The 14071-nt window shown below is 39.5% G+C and overlaps 2 protein-coding genes across 3 annotated transcripts in view; both read left to right on the forward strand.

The window, feature by feature from the left end:
• The first annotated feature begins 77 nt into the window (after window positions 1–77).
• Window positions 78–12975, forward strand: RIBC2 (RIB43A domain with coiled-coils 2). 2 transcript variants are annotated; one of them, XM_085570146.1, is made up of 8 exons: window positions 78–355; window positions 2214–2295; window positions 3290–3634; window positions 4190–4308; window positions 6109–6336; window positions 8365–8531; window positions 9608–9712; window positions 12856–12975. In XM_085570146.1, exons 1-7 carry the CDS (start codon window positions 239–241, stop codon window positions 9687–9689), a joined length of 1140 nt encoding a protein of 379 aa, XP_085426272.1. In that variant the 5' UTR covers window positions 78–238; the 3' UTR covers window positions 9690–9712; window positions 12856–12975. The 2 variants fall into 2 exon arrangements, with proteins under 2 accessions (XP_085426272.1, XP_021385654.1); XM_021529979.4 differs by lacking the exon at window positions 12856–12975 and having other exon boundaries at window positions 9608–11855.
• The window catches only part of FBLN1 (fibulin 1), an 88752-nt gene continuing 87517 nt past the window's right edge, over window positions 12837–14071 (forward strand). Inside the window, exon 1 of the mRNA XM_085570078.1 lies at window positions 12837–12975. The gene's annotated coding sequence lies outside the window, so the exon portion shown is untranslated. The remainder of the gene's footprint in view (window positions 12976–14071) is intronic.

Below are 14071 nucleotides of genomic sequence, written 5' to 3' on the forward strand. Positions count from 1 at the left end.
TCGCCGCTCCGGGACCCATCGCCGCCCCGGGACCCATCGCCGCTCCGGTTCCCTCACGTCGGGGCCGCCTCGTGTCCCGCCCGCCCAGCGCCGCTCCTGTTTCCCTCACGACGGAGCCGCCTCGTGTCCCGCCGTGGAGCGCCGCTGCGGTTCCCATCGCGACGGGCCGCCTCGTGTCCCGCTGCCCCCGGCAACCCTCCCAGTGCCGGCCCGCCGTGCCGCCGCTCTCCCCGGCGCCATGAGCGGGCTGGGGCCGCAGCGGGAGCTGGAGGAGGCCGCCGCCCTGGAGCGCCGGCGGCGGCGGGAGCTGCTGCGGCGGGGCCGCATCTTCGACCCCCGGATCCGCACGATCGGGGTGAGGGCGGGCAGGGCGGGAGGGAAGGCGCCGTGTCCCCCCGGAGGTGTGGGGAGAACGGCGGGGACCGCAGTCCCGGTGCGGGGCAGGCAGGGAAGGGGCCGTGCCCCGGTGCCCCCTCCCCGGGTGTGCGTTTGAGGGGCAGCAGGCAGCGAGGGCGGGCCACACGCGGCTTTCAGAGTCGCGTTTGAAGTTACTGGTCGTAGAATAGAAATCACAGAGTATTCAGGGTTGGAGGGGATCTCTGAACCTCATCCACTCCCCCCTAGCCACGCCAAGGTCACCCAGAGCGGGTGGCACACGAACGAGTCCAGGTGGGTTTGGAATATCTTCAGAGGGAAAGACTCCATGACCTGCCTGGGCTGCTGACTTAGAAACCAGAAATCCTAAAGAGGGGTTTGAATATTTTAAAAACAGGGAGGTAAAATACTGGAAAGCTGAATGGGAACCCAGATTTTATATTTTTTTCGTTGGTTATTACTGGTTTTATTATCATTTTGACTTCTGTACCTGTTTTGTCATCTGGGTAATGGAAACGTAAGATAATGCCCTCTTCACTTGCAGATTAAAAAATCTATCCTCAGTAAATCACTGGTTTTTCTAAAGAATTCACATGAGTAACCCAAATGAAAAAGTATTTTCAATTTACGTGTAAACTTTATACGTAAATAGAAGTAGTTTAGAAATTAGCTGCCTGAAACTGTTCATAGATTTCTTGCTTAAATGTTTAAAAGTGAAACCTGTAGTTTTGTGTGACTAGGAATGTCAGTTTTAGGGATGTTTTTGTGTCGAGTGAAAGTTTTTTGAAGAGGTCAGAGCCAATAGTGTAATATAAGCCAATACACTGACCTACCTCTATTATTGCCAGAATACTGAGAACTTGTATTGAATTTCTCTTAACAGTATTTTCTGGAGTTATGTTGTCAGCTTGGCTTTGCCAGTCAGACCTCTGAAAGAGTTGATATTTAGTGTCCACAACACCTTTGTTTTTGGTGGATAGAATTCTTGATGGTTTCACCCTTGCTTATAAACTTACCTCTTCGTTTGATGGCTATTGTCAGTTGTCCTGTACAGCACTAACCATGTGTAGTTTAGCCATGATCAGTTTCTGCTTTCATCTGAATAACTTTTAGACAAAGACTATTTATTTACCAGATTCTTGAAGATTTGTCATTGTATTTTTGACAATTTTTTTAAGCATGTTAAGTGACCCATAAGTTAAAAAAAAAAAGTAAAATGCATGTTTCTACCTATTAATTTGCCACCATCTGCCAACAAATGTGGGGCTACATTCTTTTGTCCAAAATGGAGGTGTGTTCTCCCATTTGATGATGTAGCCTGCATTATCCTTTGCTCAGGTCCCACTCACCATGGATGTGGATGTTCTGTACCATATCTGTCAACTCATCACAGACTCTGTATCCTGTAGTGCATTTTGGCAACCATAAGAATCTCAGTGATAAGACAGGACACGTTGGCGTTCCTTTCTCATAGTGAAACTTTGTATTTTTTTTCAAATGTTATTTATTACAACTTCATCTTTACTGTTGCAATACTTACCTGCTTTATAAATGAAAGCAGAACAATAAAATAAAATGCTAGCTGTAATAGGGAAAACATATTCTATGTAATACAGCTTAAAATATTTATAGCTCTGAGTATCGCGTAACTGTGGTGTTTTCATCTGATCAGGTGCAAGAACATACTGTCATTATTCAAACAAAGCAAACAAACAGGAATATTCCTGTTTCTGAATTTTGTTTTACCTACAACTATGAGTCAGTGTAGCTTGACAATACCTCTTTTAATTGTTTGAACACAGTATTTCCTATAGAGCTGCTTTTTTTCATTTTAATAGATTGATAAAGATGCATTGGATGTGCAGGTCAAGGAGAGGAAAATTAAAGAAGCAGCTGAAAAAGCAGAACATGAAAGATTTGGTATGTTCTTAGATACTGTGATATTTCTGTGAATAGCTAAATGTTTTAATCAATTTCTTGCTTTATTTTATCTCTTCTGTATATATTCTCTAAACTCAGTCATCCAATTTATGAGTCCTGTTTATATTCATGCATCTACGTTGGCATAGTATGTATTCTCATTGTTTACCTTAAGATTTATATTGCCATGATTAAACTGGGATACATTGCCAAATAGGCCAGAATTTTCAGTGTTTTCTTTTAAAAGGTATTTCTTTTAAAAGGAACACCTGTCAGGGTCTGACTCTTGGGAAACTACCAGCAGCAATGTGGAGTCTGGCAAAAGAGGAAATTATCTTTTCTAGCAAATTATTTTAAATAACTAAAATGGCTAGTTGGGTGGGAGTTTGGTTTTTTTTGTTGTTTTTTGTTTTTTTTTTTTTTTTCCTTAAAAATGCTGGAATTTATTTAGTTCCAATTAAATGGGCAGGAGCTCTTAAGCTGTTCAAAACTCAATACCAGCCAATGATTTTAGTGCTGTGATTAGAAAAATAACGGGAACTATGGAAGAGCTACCTATATTCATTTGAGTTGCAGCCCAGCATTGGTTTGCTTCCTGACAAGCAGCAATGTATTTCAGCTGTAGCTGTAAACTAAGAGCAAATGGGAACAACTGGTTTGCTGTGCATTGCTTGTGTACCAGGTTTTCACCAAACAAAACCTCATAGTTCCAGTACTTATTATTGTATTTGTTTCACATGCACGTATCTAATTGTATCATTACTAAAATAATTTATACCTAAAAAGCTAAAAATATTTTATAAGTAAATATTATTAATGTTATAGAGTTTGCTGGGCTGGTACTTACAGATCAAATACTCTCCTAAGGTGTAACAGTTTGAAGACTTACTTTCTGTTTATTCATCTTGAAAATTTTATTTTCACCTTATGTGTGCACTCCAATGACTCATGCACCTCTAAGAGTTGTGGTCTCATTGTGTTCACTTTTGTCTAGCTCATGACATGAAGAAAAATGACAAGCTCATGTGTTTGCTAGAAGAACGACAGAAAAACGAAATCAAAGAGATGAATAGGGCTCTCAATGAATTTCAGAAGAATTTTCAGGGGCCAGAAACAAGACGTGAATTTGACCTGAATGATCCACAAGCCCTGAAGAAGGACAGACCTGCTCGAGTTTCGGACGATGATCCTCGGTGTACTATATCTGGCATGCAGAAGTTTGTGGGTGAAGACTTAAACTATGATCAGAGGATGAAGTTTCAAAAGGAGCAGTTAAGGGAGTGGTCTTTTCAGCAACAGAAAGACTGGAAAAATGCATTAGCTGACCAAAAATTGGCAGGTAATAAAAAAGATAAGGTAGTTCTAATATTTTTTTTCTGAAGTTGTGTATCTGATGAAAACATGGTATAACGTATTGTATATTTAACTTAGAAATACTAGACCAGTGTTTACTTCTTAAGCTCTAATGTATTCACTGTTTCTCTTAGGAAATCTCTATTTCATGACATGTGATTGTAATATCACCCAGGTTTCATTTCTGGTTTATGCCTCCAGTTGGTATGCTTACTTCATCAGGTCGAGCTGTCCAATCTGTACTGTCCTAGAGCACAAAAAAAAATACTGATTTTTCTTTCTCAGCTTGTCATGAAACATTATTTTCTGCAGTTCTTAACATACTCCTTTCATTTTAACACTGTTTCGACAAGATAAGTTACATATTAAACTGCTTAATGAGTCACCTGAAATCCCAAGATGGACAGCTTTGATGGTAGGATTTGAAAATAGTTAATCAGCCTACTGCATCTGTAGCTCCCCCCTGCCTCTTCCCCTGGTTAACTCGTATGGCACATCATGTCCATGAATATTGACTATGTTTTATTTTAATCTAATTTAGATGATCTTTATGACAAGTTTAGGATTGAACTTGACCGAAAGATTATGGAAGAACAAAGAAGAGAAGAGGAAAGCAGGCGTGCTGTTTGTACAGATACAAAAAATTTCAATAGAATCCAGGTAAGTTGGTTTGTTGTTTTTTTATAAAATGTGGAGACAGAGAAGGAAAATAAGATGCACAAAATCAGAATGAGTAGTGATGTTTTCACAGGTGTTTCTTATCAGCTCACTTCCAAGGCTGTTTCATCTTGGAACAAGATAAGTTTTATGCACTTTGCAAAGTGAACAAAGGATCCAAGGATTTAGATGTCTTCTATCTAGTTATCTTCTGCCAAAATTGTCCCTCCTGGTTCTCAGGTTGCTGTCTGGTGGGCAGAAACAGCTCCCCAGTAATTCAGAGGCTTTGAGTTGGTAAACTGTATACTTCTTTCTTGGTTTATATCAGACCTCCTCCTACTGTGTCTGTCTGATTTTTTTTTTTTTTTTGCACTTGTGTGGAAACATTGCTAACAGTTGCTTTTTGTCCTTGTTGTTTACATTAATTCCCCACAACCACTATTTTTGGCTCTTTGGCTGCTTTGTGGGTATTTGTGTGCAGTGTTTCTTGGTTGTTTACTGGCCTTGCTTTGGAACCTGTCTTACTACCATTACCTAGTTCTTCATCTTACTGAACATCCTTAATGTGTGTAGAGGAGCAAGTTCTCACGTGTTTGTAGTCATGTCATTCTCAGGTGTTTATGTCTTCTAGTTTCTCTGCCTACTCGTGCTCAACTTTACTTTGTATGGCATAGAAGACTTCACCTACTCTGACTTTCTCAATGGAAAACCCTTCAGTTTTTATTTGTCCTCATCTGCTTTGCCAGTGTGTATGTACCAACCAGTGAACTGCTGATGAATAAGGAAAGTACGAGCTGTTCTACATAAGTGAATATTCTCAAGGCAGTGATTTTCTTTTTTTAACTGCACACTTTGGTCAAAGTCAGACAGAATTACCCACTGATCTGTTGCAGTCAAGATAGATGGGTTAAGAGAGACTGGTCCAGCAGCCTGTGCTCTGTGTGCCCTAGCAAGCAGAAGGTTTCCTCTTTTCTGTCCACTGGGTGCTGCAGCCAGGCATTGTACCAGATAGTTTAGTTTATGCATTACAGAAGAATGAGTCAGTGTTAGAAATGAAAGGTACATACCATTATCATTCTACTTCAAATTAGTTTACTTAGTCTAATTCTTCTTTGAAAGGTAATTATGTTCAGTAAGATCATTGTATTTTATTTCTGGAGTATTGTAAGGGGAAAATTTCCTCAGAATAGGAGACTGCCTTGTGATGAACATTAGGAAGAGTGATTTCCATAGAAAATGCATACTGTGATCTCCAGTCTTTCAGATACACTTGTGTAATATGATTCAGGTTTGCATTTTGTATCAGCAAAGAGAATGAAGGCTACATATTCAGACTTTAATTGGACATCCCCTGTCTGTTTGTTTTGAGGGCTTACCCATGCTCTTCACCTAGATTCAGTATGTAATATATAAATCAAGGCTAGTGATTTGAGATAATAAATTGTTATTGTAGATTTTTATTATAAGTTTCTTCCATATTATGTTTATCTGTCAAATATGTATTGGTTATTTTCTTGGGGTTAAATGTGGAGTTATTTTTCACTTAATTCTATGTTTTCTTATAAAACAAAGTTTTTTTTCCCCAGTTTACTTGCTATATGTGATATGACAACATTAAAGAATTGTTTGATATTATGCTTTTGATCTTGGCCAATAAGACAATGGTCACTTTTTGTAAGTGATGCTTTTGACAACTGTATGCAGGTTGGAAAGACATCTGTTATGATATGTTAACATTTTTTCATCCCTTAGTTCATATTTTTCTTGGAAAAAACATCACTTCTGTCTTTCCATTGAATTTAGGCTGCTGAACTAGATCATAAAAATAAATTGGAAAAGGCTCAAAAAATAAAAGATGACATGGCTGAAATTACCTGCCTCCTTCGAGGAGACTTCCTTTCTGAAAACCCTGACCAAGCAATCGGTCCCTGGGGTAAACATAATGTGCTGGTGAATAGATGGAAAGGAATGAATCAGGAGCAGCTGATGGCAATTCGTGAATTTCAAAAGGAACAAGCTCTGGAGAAACAGGTATTTAAGCTTACATGCAATTTTCATGCATTTTTTGGTTCTCTTGGTTGTAATATTATAGACAATGTTTGTAAAATAAAAATACCATTGTTTCCCATGGACATGCCAATATGAGACTGTGTTTTCCATTGATCTGCATTTTACCCAAACTTTAATCAGTCTAACTGAACATAGTGCCTCTGAAGCAGCTGGGAGATGTCATGGAGCAGGCTGGAGCCCTGGAGTTGGACTGGGAGGAAGGTTGCTGAGGAGCCCAGGGGCTCTTAGGGGTATGGTCCATGATGGTCCAGCTGAGCAGCAAAGTCCTGCCCAGCCCGAAACTCAGGCTTCTTGGTGCAGTTCAGGACCTGAGAGTGCACAAGCTGCCTGCAAGGAGTGGGCTGCTCCACAGGGGAAGAGCTGGGAGCTGAAGGTGAAACAGGGCAGGCCAAAGCAGTATTCTCGTGCTCAAGGGTGCCCAAGCACGGCAAATAGAGCAGGTCCAGTGACCTTGTTAATGTATTTTTCAGAGGCCTAAAAGTTCATGCATGTAAGAATGTGATGGAGTTTCCTTCTACCATTCCACACATGAGCCATGCTATGAAATAGAATTTCAGTAGTTAATAGTTGCTGCTCTAGAGGTGTATAGAAGCAGTTAAAATGAAAGCTCCTATGAAGTCAAGAATGTCCAGGCCTAGATATTGTGAAGTAGGAAGTGACTTGTCTCCCTTGTGCAGAGGCTGCATTTATGACAGCTAAGGAATAGTGTTTGATTTTATCTTTTAGTCCTTACAATACTATAGGCTATATCTTACCTAGTACTGTTATTAAAGCTGAAGGTAGAATTGTGATTTTCCTGCTCTTCTATTACTCTGAAATGAACCCATTCAAGTCATTAGGCTGGCTGAAAATGAGTGCAACAAAGAAAAGTAAGTTTTTTGCAAGCCTGATTTTTTTCTTCTGTTCAGTGGGGTGTCAGGCAAGAAGTCAGGCAGAGGAAAAAAGTTTCTGCTCATGTGGTGTTCATGGCTCCCCTATTATACTGAGTTAGCCATATTATAAGTCATACTGAGGTCTATGCACCTCTTGCTTCAGGAAGTTTCAACTCTTGTTAACAATATTTTTTAAAAAATCAGTTGCTGCTCTGGGTTTTTACAGAGAGAAAAGAACAGCTCTTTCATTGGCTATATCTTGCTTCTGCCTGGTTTAGAAATCCTTGCTCCCTTCTCCCCATTTCAAATGCTACCCCTAGTGCTCAACAAAGGCAAGCAAGTTTGTTTGGATGAACTTACCCATGAGGCTTTATGTGAACAGTGACGGAACCCAGGCCTGGTTCAGGGCTTCCATGTGGTGGACAACTCCCTCCTCCAAGCCAAGCTTCCAAAGAAAGGCTCAGCAGTCTCTGTTGTTCAGTCTCAAGGCAGTTTATTGTCTTCTCTGCCTGCTGTGGTTTGCTCAGCAGTTCAGGCAGAGGCACACACACACCCTGACATCCTCTCTGTCCCCTGAATTCCTTTTCTTCCCCCTCACCCGTGGCTGCTGTTATCTTTTATATGGTACATTATGTGATAAATGTTTACAGTTTCTTCTCAATACCTGCTACCTACATTAAATGGTGCTTTTCTAATCTAAACCAATCTGTGAGTGCCAACATCACCAAGAACATAGAGGTAAGGAAGAAGAAAGAGGGAGGACAGGGCTGGCCACAAATCCCTCCATCTTAAAACCTCTGACCCCCATGTACAAGGTGAAAACCCCCCTGTACAGGTGTTAAAACCCCTGTGTACAACACTAAAAAATTCTTCCCTCTACTTTGTAACTATTTCTACTATAATATCTAAACTTTTGTGACTTCTTGTTCTACCTGCAAAGTTGGTAAATCATTCCATGGCTCAAACTCAAAATCACAGCTGTTTCCAGTTGCCTGCCAGGGTCTCAAATACTTCTGACATGGACCCGGAACATCCAAAAATGTCCAAGGGACATTTTGAGTTCCAACAAAGTTCCATCTTTGAAAGAGACAATGAAGCATTTTTCTCACTCCTGTAGAGGGTAAGGGAGCAGGAACGGCGAAGAGTGGCTGAGTGGGACAGGCAGCGTCTGCAGGCTGCCAGAGCCCAGCTGCTTTGGGAGCGGCACCAGCAGCGGCAGAACCAGGTGCAGCGCCGGGATTTGGATGCCGTGAACGCAGGGCTCTCTCAGGAGCAAAAAGCAAAGTAAGTACCAAATTGTTCAAATAAAAAGAAGCTCTTGGCTTTCAAAGAGCTCTTTTTACTTGTTCTGTTTGTAACTTTTTTAATGCTCTTGTTACTAGTTCATGCTTTTAAAAAATCAACAATTTGCCTGAAGTGTGTTTTCCAGTATTATTTAATCAACCTTCAGAGAGTAGGTTTTTAGTGTTACTGACTGACATGAAAGAATTAGGATCTGGAATTCTTAAAAGCATTTCACTAACAACAGACTGTTTATCTAGATGGCAAAATAGTGAATAAATATAATAAGCTATGGAAATTATATTATCAGGTGAAAAATCATTACAAGTTTCTTTAATTTATCTTAGTTTTCTGAAACAAAAAAGGATGAACTGCCGGTAAGTGTGCCAGTTTCTGATAGCTCAGGGTTAAGCTAGCAACACAAACAGCATTTCCATTATGTATGACAAAACCACTGGATGTGTCTTGATGGGTAGTTCTTGTGTCTGCTCTTATGGGAAAGGAGAAGGATAATACATGCAGGAAAAGAAGAACAAACATAATGATTTGGTATTCTCTTTTTCAGTTCTTTTTTTTTTCTTTTGACATTAATACAGAAGCACAGAACAGTCAGTTGGAAGGAACTTAGAAGAAGTATAAAGTCCAGCTCTTAGATGAATGGGGATTGAACCCTTGATCTTTGCATTATTAGCACCATGCTCTGACCAACTGAGCCAGTCTCAGGTTCATATATACCTTTTGCAAATGAATTTCCAATACATGATGCCTTTTTACTATGAAAACAAAAATTTGGAATTGTGTTAATTCAGAATTTTTTTACTCTTGAACTTTCTGGAGGGATATTTCAGGAAGAAAAAACTTAAGTTTGCTATATTGAGATGTGGCATATATTTTGCAGAAAAATATAAATTACATTAAATTCTTACATTAAATTCTTTTACATTAAATTCTTTTTCTAATCATTTATGAACATTTATGGGTGTTAATGCATTACATCTTTTTTAGGTTTCTCAGGCTACTTCTGAATAATAGCAGGAAAACATTTAGTAATGGCTTTTACAATTTTTATTTATTTCTAGGAACATTTATCTTAAAGAACAAGAGTATTCAAATATTCCAACGGAAGAATTTTATGCACAGTTTAATACAACCACCCGGTAATAATCTGGATAAATCATACTGAAGTATGTAGATACATTAAAATTCTCAGTTGAGCAATTCCACATTTTATTGTTTTTACCTGTTCTCTGCCTTGTTCAAACACTGCATTCAAACTAAAGGACAGTCTGCTAGGCCAGATATATTCTAAGAAAAGGAAGGCATTGTAATAATTTTTAAACATTATTGTTGTTCTGAAAGGACTAATAGGTTCAGTAGTAGGTTGCTTGTCTCTTGTGTCTCAGGCTTAGCTGTAATGTTTACATTATTCATGCCTATGGGAATCAATTTCTGGAAAGAAATCTGAGTTTTAACTACAGTGTTGCTTTATGCAACTTGGCCAGAGGGGAATGCTGCCTCCTGTACACCACAAGAGATGCACTTCTCTGGGAGGGAAGAAAGATGACCTAGGCAGAAAATTGTGTTGGTTTGTTTTTGATTTGGTTTTGGGCTTTGGATTTTCCTAAAGCAAAAAAAAAAAAGAAACAAAAAAAAAAAAACAGAAAGGCAAGAAAAAAGGAAGAAGTGATCAAGTTGGTCAGAAACGCTGTGAACAGTGGGAATAAGGAGAAAAGAGTTTAATAGTCATCAAGGTGATTAGTGCACTGAGGCATAGCAGTGAAACAGAATGTGTGTAAGTGTGGAAAAGCAGAGGGGAAAGTATTCCTACATATACCCTGACACTTTGGAAATAATGGAGGAGGTTTCAGGTAATGTGCTGCTAAAGGAGAGTGGGGACAAGTCGCAAGTGTGACAGAAGAGGGGTGAAAAAGCAGGTGTGCACCAAACAAAGTCAAGGAGAAAAATCTCATTTTATGCAGGGTAATTCGTGGAAGCTGTGTGCTTCTGTCTTCATGGTGACAGTATTGACTTAGCAATTAAAGAGCCTGTCATTGACATTTGAAAATGGGTGTGCACAACACAGGGGAACAAAATATGGAAAAGCAATGTAGGAGACTAACTGCATAAGGGAAATGGATCAGAGAGCTAGCAAGGAAATTAAATCCAGAAGAGAAAGAGCTGAAATCAAAAGGACTGCAAAAAGGGTTAGAAGACTAACCTAGGAGACAGAAGATCTGAAAGAGGAGAAAAAATGAGTCAAATTAGAGATGCAGCTAAGAATCCAAGACCTCTAATATAGACCACCTTAAATAAAAATAGAGCCCATAGATCTTGAACTGTAATTTGCCAGCATATGGGACATAAATCTGAGGTAAAAGCATCCTGATGATGTTGGCTTGGAATCCACTGATTGTCTCAGCAATAACGGTAATGTTTGGTAATGAACTCTGTGGTGAAACAGGTTGAAGATTCCTCCACCAAGCAAAGGAGGAAAGATGCTTAAAAAAAACTGAGGGCTGAGATAAACTCAGAGTTATTCTTATCTCTGTGAAGATAATGAAGAATGCATGGTTCCTGAGATACTAGTAGGAGGAATTTAAAAATGCTTGAAGGAAGCATTTCTTAAAAGGGAACTGTTTAAACAGGTCTGTTTGCTCAGCTGAAGTAGTGCCCTATGGGATCACACCGATAAAATCTTGCTGCCTGATTAAAAACACTGATTAAAGAGGTGTTTGGAAAAGGGCCATCATGTTAATACCTTTAGATAGAGAGGGGAAAGAAAATCAAGGAGAACATTCAAATGGTTAAAGAAGTGCCATTCAACATGATTATCTTGAGCAAAAGGATACTGTCCCAGTTTTAGTAAATTGATACAATTCGAATTAATTGTTGTATAGATAGAAGCTGAGTAGAAAGTGGTGTGGCTGAAATAGAGGAACTGAGGAAATTTGGAAAATTGAGAGTGGATCACACACTGTTAATAATGAGTTGGTCTACAAAGAAGTAAGAAGGAATGGTATTGAAGAGATTTCAGTGGGATAGCATTTGGAGATCCATTTGTCAGACTGAGATTCACATATGGCTAGATCTCTTTGGAGTATTACCTAAAACTATTAATTTGACATCCTCAGGAGTGCAGGTGTATGTCTTAGAATAGACAGGCCATCAAATAGGATGGGTGGATTAATATGCTATCTCTAGTAGTTCTGATGTCGTTAAAGTTGGGTTTGATCTGTGTTAAATATCTCAGACTCTGGCTTTATCTTTTTTACCTAGAATTTTAGTTACCTGACAGAAAAAAATGAATAAAGCATGTGCTCAGAAGTTCATGAAGTTTTCTTCATTTGTCCAACTCGTGTGATTAGATGCTTGCCGACTTCACAGCAAGTCTACAGTTTAACTAAATGATGTTGGAGCTTGTCAGATGATGTTTGAATTTCCTTCAGGAAGGACTATGTGTCTAAAGCCCTTTTGCATTACCTATATATTTGCTTGAAAACTTTTTAGATAAAGTCAGAGAAGGATAGGTTTGTCACTTGTACTCCGAATAAGCCTTTGGATGAAAATTCAAGTAAGACAGTTCAATAACTGGGTAGAATCAGGCATCACTGAATTTCCTAGGAAACTCAGCATCATCAAGCATATTTGCAAAACCAGCCATGTTACATTCCACCTGTTGCTTCAGAATATAAAAATATTATTTTGGGGATTAAAAAAGAAGCACAATCAAGTTGTAGATAACATGCTTAATGTAAAGGGGAAAAGGTCTGATTCACTGTTATTGATGTTTTATACTAACTTTTATCTTGCACTGAAACAAGCCATGTTTTCAGTAGGTATTATCACCTGAACAGGTGATAATAAATAATTGAGGTGCAGGAACTCCTCAAGCCTGTATGGCTTTGTAACAAGCAAGCTGTGAGGGGTATTTTCTTTTGAAACATCATTCTCTGTGCTCGTTTCGCATTAGAGCCATGTATAGAAGTAATTTTCTGTGGGAATCCAGGGCATCCCTCTGGCTGCCCTGGAAGGCCTGGGACCCTGGCAGGGGTCAGGAACCCCCCTGGACAGAGTCCCCAGAGACACTGGCTGTGATCTCTGTCCATGGAAAAGAGTTTTCAATCTTACAGGATGAGTTACCAGCTCTGAGTGTTTGATATAAGTAATAATTAAGTGTGGCACGGGTGCAAAAGTAAAATTTTAGGATTCTAGATGAGGGGTCCAAAGGGGACAAGATCTTTGAGAGCTGACAATCTGTTCAACCACACCTCTATGAGTACACATGTTAAAGATGAAAAACCCCCGGGAAGCTCTCTTTGCCTTCCAGGTGTCCTGCAGCTGGTGCAGAAAACCAATGTGGCCAATCCTACACAGCTGCTGAAGAAACCTCCATTGTAAAACAGCCACCAAGCCCAGCAGGGACCAAGTGACCATCTGCAGCTCCCAGGTGAGACATTAACTTTTTCAGTGCACTGATAAGACTTACAGACCTTCGATCCTCCCTCGGATGAGAGAAAAGATTAAAAATGATTGAGGTTTGCTGAGTAGCAAAATGGGTGAAATAGTTTCAAGCAAACCTCCTAGCTGGAAAGTACTTTGTCTTTTCACTTGCAGAAGGATCCACAGTCATTCCCTGGGTTCATGCTTCTGCCAGTGTGAAACAGTGACAATTTTGCGTAGTGAATTCTTGGGATGCAGGTCTGCTTTCATCTGTAGTTTCCTAAGCCTAGCTCAGAGATCCAAGTACCAAGCCTAGACTCAGGATAACCGACATTGCAGTCAATTATCCTCCCACAATATATGTGAGCATGTACTGTGTAAGTATAGGTGTGTGCACATATACAGAAATGAAAGTGCAATTTTCAAAACCATCTGTTCAGCTCCTGCTGGCTTAAAGAAAGATAAAGTAGTAGTTTTTTGGAAGGATGGCCAGGACCAGATTTCATTCCAACAGGGATCATAAGCTTTATTTCTACAAAGTAAATCTTTTTTTCCCTGTAAGCTTAAAGGACTGAAGAATGAGAGGTTCTGCTAAGGCTAGCCAAGTGTTATCCAGCTGGGAAATAGCTTATTGCTTTAATGAACTGCATTAAATAATGGTCTACTTTCTCTGCTTTTCTAGTTTTGAGACCTTAGTAGGATGTGTAGCAGTTCTTCCAGAAGTGAGGGCATGAGTATTGTATGGCATAAAGAAGTGAGCTCTGGTGGCCTGTGTACCTTTGTATGTTTAAAAGGTACACAAGCTGTGTAAACACAACTCCTGTGTGGAACCAAAATTTCATCTCTCATCTCTCCCTTTTGCTTTTTAATTTGGTAAGCTATTATTAGCATCCCATAGGGAATAGAGCTATAGTTTTTCTTTAAGGTGATGGGATAAAATTTCACTGATAAAAAGGTTAGTGGCAAGTTTTGTCTTAGCCAAGAGAAAATAGATCTCATGCTAGTTACTGAATCATCTGTGTTTTCAGATATCTAATCAAGAAACAGAATGGAAAAATTTAAAAAGTAGAAAAATAAGTCAAATATGAATGAAAAGTCAGAAA

The sequence above is a fragment of the Lonchura striata genome, chromosome 1A (genome assembly GCF_050655825.1).
Source record: "Lonchura striata isolate lonStrDom1 chromosome 1A, ASM5065582v1, whole genome shotgun sequence".
Lineage (NCBI taxonomy): Eukaryota > Metazoa > Chordata > Aves > Passeriformes > Estrildidae > Lonchura > Lonchura striata.

Coding starts and splice junctions, on each gene's coding strand:
- RIBC2 (XM_085570146.1), top strand. CDS start 239: ATGAGCGGGCTGGGGCCGCAGCGGGAGCTGGAGGAGGCCGCCGCCCTG. Junction 3,635..4,189: donor AGCTGACCAAAAATTGGCAG/GTAATAAAAAAG, acceptor AATCTAATTTAG/ATGATCTTTATGACAAGTTT. Junction 8,532..9,607: donor TCTCAGGAGCAAAAAGCAAA/GTAAGTACCAAA, acceptor ATTTATTTCTAG/GAACATTTATCTTAAAGAAC.